Source organism: Mesocricetus auratus, unplaced genomic scaffold (genome assembly GCF_017639785.1).
Source record: "Mesocricetus auratus isolate SY011 unplaced genomic scaffold, BCM_Maur_2.0 Super-Scaffold_100694, whole genome shotgun sequence".
NCBI lineage: Eukaryota > Metazoa > Chordata > Mammalia > Rodentia > Cricetidae > Mesocricetus > Mesocricetus auratus.
Genome location: NW_024429268.1, coordinates 5,664,429 through 5,669,996, shown reverse-complemented (window position 1 = coordinate 5,669,996; position 5,568 = coordinate 5,664,429). Strand labels below are relative to the sequence as shown.

Below are 5,568 nucleotides of genomic sequence, written 5' to 3'. Positions count from 1 at the left end.
CCAGATAACCACAGAAATTATTGTAGGGGATGCTCCTCCACACACTTCTGTCAGATATCTGTGCATTGGTGTTTGTTGGGGAGAGAATGGAAGAGAAACTAAGAGTGTTCTGCCATCTCTGGCAGGCCTGAAGAACAACGGTAGGATTCCTGAGATGTATGACCTCAGGTTAATGTGTATCTTTTTATGTAAAATGATTCCGTTTAATTGGGGGCAGGCTTATATTTGAACTAGCGCAACGTTTAAGTTGGAATTTGAGATGTGGCTGAGAAGAAAGATCTCCACACACTGTATTTGCTATAGAAGTGAAATTCTAGTTAAAAAAACAAACTGTTTGGGTAGAGCACACTCCTGGTGGGTGAATCCTTGCAAAAGTGCAGTGTAATATAATTTTCCATCGACTGAAGAATAACAAAGTAGCATTCTGTCAGGGAAGTGGAAATGCACGAGGGATAATGGTGGTGGCTTGGGTTTTATTTGCCTTTCCAATAAGAACTATTCCTATGAACTTTAGCAATTGCTTTTGTCTCTGCACCTTTTATCATGACCGATTATAAATAATTAACATTAGAGGTACCACTTTGGGTCATAGTAAGTTTCAAGAGAAAGTTCATCATTATCAAGCAAGAATCATACATAGGCAGACATGGTAAGAAGAAAATGGTTTTATTGTGATGGGGGCTTAGAAGGAGGGGAATTTGACTAGGAAGAGATGGCTTAATGAAGAGATAAAGGTATCTAGTTAGCAGCGATAGTCTTCTGAATCCAGCTCACATAGTTGCAGACCTTGGTGTACACACCAGGTTTTCCTTTCACTGCACAGCCATAACCCCAGGAGACAATGCCCTGGAGCTGTCCATTGCAGGCCACGGGGCCACCAGAGTCACCCTGAATAACAAAGAGAACATAGTAAGAGGAGCTCTCACATATGTCTAAATAAGAGAATGGACTCCAAGGTTTTACTCCATTATTTTGGGCCGTTTCCATAGGTTCTCCATGAAATAACTTCACTCTGCCCAGAACCTTAAGCTTCAGTACCTGTAGTATTGCAATATTCCATAACTTCCTTTCTTACAGACCCACCTCTTTCTGACAACGTGAGAACTGGGAGAATGCTTTCTCAAAAGCTCTGCCCTTTTTCAAAGTTAAAAGTCTACAATAAAACTTTTGAGGTACACAGTCAGATGGAATGTTTATAGTAATTTCTGTTTATCATTTTTTATGTGTAGTCCTAACCATCAATGTCATAGAGACCGTTTATAATTTATTCCAAATCTGTTCTTCACCCCTCATCAACAGTCTCGGAAATGCTGTTAATATTCTTTTTTTTTTCTTCAGAAAAGCAGGAGTACGAGAAGAGGGGCAATGCGTAAGGAGGAGAATAACAAATCAACTCACCTGGCAGGAGTCCTTTCCACCCTCCAGATAGCCCAGGCAGAACATGTTGCTGGTGATCTGGCCTGGGTAGGCGCTTTTACAAGAGCTGTCAGAGAGGATGGGGGCATCCAGACACTGCAGGAGCGAGGGATAATTGGCTGTCAAGCACAAGAATGAAAAGGGGGGTTACCCTGCGATCTTGTAAACATCATTTCCAACCCTCTTCCTCTTTCTCAGCACGTCCTCTGCCTTTCAATTTCCCATGGCGCATAATTTGGAAGAACATTTTCCTGAGAAGGTTTGCTACATAATTTTATTCAACTCACATCAGTGAAAAAAAATCTGTTGCAAACATTGCCGCTCACAGCTTTCAACGGGTGTGTCCTTAAAGGAACACCAAAATATTTACCCTCTGTCTGCTTACACCACCCATCTCAGTTAAACACTCTGAGTTTCTCTAATAGTCCATTATTTGTTGTGTCTACCGTATGGTCTCAGCACAAGCATTTTTTCTCTCTGATTTGCGCATCTTAATACTGCTTGTATCGAAATCCATCCTCTGAGAACCGTCCCTTGAGTGAGAATTTGGGCCACCTTGCTCCCAACATGGCTTTCACCTCTAGGCTTCTCACACCTGGTAAGCAAGTTCCCAGTGATACTTACTGCCACTGCTCAGGGTGTTGCCCCAGCCAGACACAACACACTTAGTGCCAGATGACGCACAGGATTTTGGCAGAGAGATGGTAGACACTTTCGAGTTGAGGGTGGCAGCTGACTTCAGTTTAATCAACATGATGTCGTTATCAATGGTATTTGAGTTATAGTTGGGATGTTTGATGATTTTAGCTGCATCAATGAATTGCTCACCACCCTCAAGGGTATCAATGTTGTGTTCTCCCAGACGCACCTGAATTCGGCTGGATGTAAAGATTAGTGATTTTTTTAAAGAGTCCTTCTACAGTTTTATTTCCTTTCCTCCCAATGTGCCAGTCACGTAAATAAACACAAACAGCAGCCCGAATGAGCATTTACTCACACTCGAGACTTTGTATCCTAGATAGCATTGTGCACACTACCTTGCTGCTTTCCGTTCAGAGAATTCCTTGCAAAGTTGTATGTGCTAGTTAGTGTAGACTCACAATTCATTATACACTAAAATACAAGATGTAAGATAGGGCGAACTATCCCTACTAAATAACTGAAGATGAAGTGTTAATTGGTAGAAATTGATTGGCATTTGTCATTTTTTTCCTCTGGTTGTAATTCTCCCAGATTTCAGATACGCAAGGATTCGAGCTTTTGCGATACAAATACAAATACATTGTGCAACGAAGCAGGAGTCAGAAAAAGAGTGTTGCCTGGCTGAAAGGAGTGCAACGTCATGGGAACAGAATTATGTATGCTTGCTTTAAATAGCGTACTTAAAATACAGTGGGTTTTATCCCTACACGTCCCCCTTCCCATTGTTAGAGACGTGTAGCGATTCACAGTCTGAAGACATACTTTATCAACTACTGTTCTTGCTGTCTTTAGTATCTTCTGCTAGGAATATAGCAGTGAGTTCTGGAGCAATACTCCACATAAATGTTCCTTGGTAGATCATAAACTTGTCGGGAAGGAATCAAGCTTAGTATCTGTAATTTATTTTTATTTTTAATTATACATACATATGTGTGTGTGTGTGTGTGTGTGTGTGTGTGTGAATACAGATGCTCACAGAATCCAGAAGAAGGCCTAAGATCCCCTGACACTGGAGTCACATGTGGTGGTGAGCCATCAGATGTGGGTGCTGAGAACTGAACACGGACCCTCTGGAAGAGTAGCAAATGCCCCTAACCACTAAGCCATCTCTGCTGTCCAATGTCTGAATGTTTTAGCCATCCTTCATAACTGCACAATGACACTCTGATGAAGGCACAGGAAAACATGACTTTAGAGCATAGAAACGCGAATTATTGGTCACTTACGAGCTATAGCAGTGAGCTGCTGTAACAACCCACTGTGAATTGATGAGGGAACCACCGCATGAGTGGTAGCCAACATTCAGGGACACCTGGTAGGGGAGAGAATTCTTCTTACAGGTGTAACCGCCAACAATCTTGTCGTCATCATCATCATTAAGCACGGGGAGAGCAACTGAGAAGAAAGACGGATGTGCTTGTGAATAGAGCCACCACGGAATGTCTGCTTTGCCATGGTTTTGTCTGCTTCTCTCATGTGAACAAGAAGCGGTGGCTCTACTTGAGGGGCCACTTTAAAGCAGGGCCCTGCAAGCCCTGCTTGGGAAGTCATGTAAGTGGACAGCTATGCAATATTCTTGACTGCTGGCGAGTTGTTGGCATGGCATGCCCCATCTCCATAAGGAAACGAAGAAAGCTTAAGGAGCAACCTGAGTGCCTTCTTGTTTAGGGAAAAAAGTGATTATTCAATGTTTCTACTCTCCCGATGTTTCATTTTGCTTGCCACCTAAATTTTTATAAGCCATTTTGCCAAATATCCCAAGAATCCCTTTCCTAACCTTTCTGCTTATGCCAACAACCTTTGCAACGTGTGCTTCTGCATTGTGTAGTAGGATCCACTCTTGTCAAGATTTCTTACAGTTATAGAGGCTTCCATTACTTTTATGAGCTGAGATACTTTATTTATTAGCTAAAGTATTTCCAGGAGAATTGACAGATACTTATAATTTAAACCACAGAGTTTGGGAAACCCTAGTATTACATTTCAGTGCTAAAATTTTTAGTGGCGTCCATGCATTTTGTTCCACATCTATAATTCCCAGTGTCTTGGAGGCTGAGGCAGAATGATAGCAGGCTTAAGGCCTGCCTAGTATACAGCATGTGCTCAAAGGTAACCTGAACAGTGTAGCAAGATTCGGTATGAAAATTGAAAAAAAATAGAGGGATATATATGTATATTGCATTGTAGCTGGTGAATATTTTACTGTTATGTACTAAGCCTTGGGTTTAATACAAAATTCCATCCTTGCCATGTGGAAGATTAATAAATTGCTAACACTAACATAGAAGTGATCATGTCCCTGTGCTTAATCATTTGAATGGCATATGGAATCACATTAGAGAGAATTTATTAGTAAATATGAGAGCACTGTAGTCCACAAGTTTCTTTCCATGAAAAATAAAATATGATTTCCTATATTGATCCCTAGACCAAATAATCACCCTTTCAGTGTTCAGGAAACTCAGGCTTGGTATTTACCCCCTCTTCAAGGAGCACTTTTTCATTTTTAATTATGTGGGGAGAGTCTTGTGTATGTGAATGCAAGTGCCCAAGGTAGCCAGGAGATTCCCCTCCCCTTCCTTGAGATGGTGTTATGGATAGTTGTGAACTACCTGACTTGGATAACAGAAACTGAACTCAGGTTCTCTGGAAGAGTGTTGTGTGTTCCTAAAGAGTGAGCCATCTCTCCAGCCCCAGATCCCTGTTACTAATCTCAGCATTCCAGAGAGGTCAATACCAATACTTCCTTTGTTATGGAGTCTCCTTGCCTTTATCCCCTACCATGAACTCTACCTGGAAGTTCAAGACAGTCTACTTACTTCTGCTGTCTATGCTGAAACATGGTCTTTCAATTCAACCAAGCTTTAATTATCCATAAATACACCCACTACACAATGTTGTTCCAACATTTTAAGTCTCCTATACACAAAGTACTAGTTTAGGTGCAGGATTAATTCTTACTGATTTGTTCATTAAAGGGACTTACCAGCAGCTCCAAGCAAGGCAAAGAAGATTAAGGTCTTCATGGCTGCTCACTGTGTCTGGAGCAGTAAATAGCATGATGAAGGCTTTTCTCCAGAGCTATTTATACCCCAGGGCTTTTGTTAATGCCCATCCCACAGGTTCCAGGAAAGATGTGCATTGGAAACTCAGAGATCTAAATTTAGAATCCAGTTATCCAAACACCAACCCTTTCCTTCCAAAGGTTATGGGAATGGAAGAAATAAACTCACCTGGTAGGAGCTGTTCCCCACAGTAGGAAAATGAGTTGGAGTAAGGCAAGGTCACAAGACGAGGTTCAGGTTTTCAGATTCTCAGACAAAAATCTTAGGCACTCTGACATTTCAGATGTGAATGTTTTTCTTTTTTCTTTTTCACTGTGAAATGCAATTCTTTAATTTACAAATCCTTTCACCAATGCCTTTTTGGTGTTTTTAGCTTGATAACACA

The 5,568-nt window shown here is 41.3% G+C and overlaps 1 protein-coding gene across 1 annotated transcript; it reads right to left on the bottom strand.

Annotated features, from left to right (window-relative positions):
- Window positions 1–650: 650 nt before the first annotated feature.
- LOC101836398 (cationic trypsin-3) lies at window positions 651–5,220 on the bottom strand. The gene is made up of 5 exons (XM_005083088.4): window positions 5,105–5,220; window positions 3,345–3,513; window positions 2,041–2,294; window positions 1,399–1,535; window positions 651–888 (listed from the first exon to the last, which is right to left on the bottom strand). Exons 1-5 carry the CDS (start codon window positions 5,142–5,144, stop codon window positions 739–741), a joined length of 750 nt encoding a protein of 249 aa, XP_005083145.1. The 5' UTR covers window positions 5,145–5,220; the 3' UTR covers window positions 651–738.
- Between the last annotated feature and the right edge of the window lie 348 nt (window positions 5,221–5,568).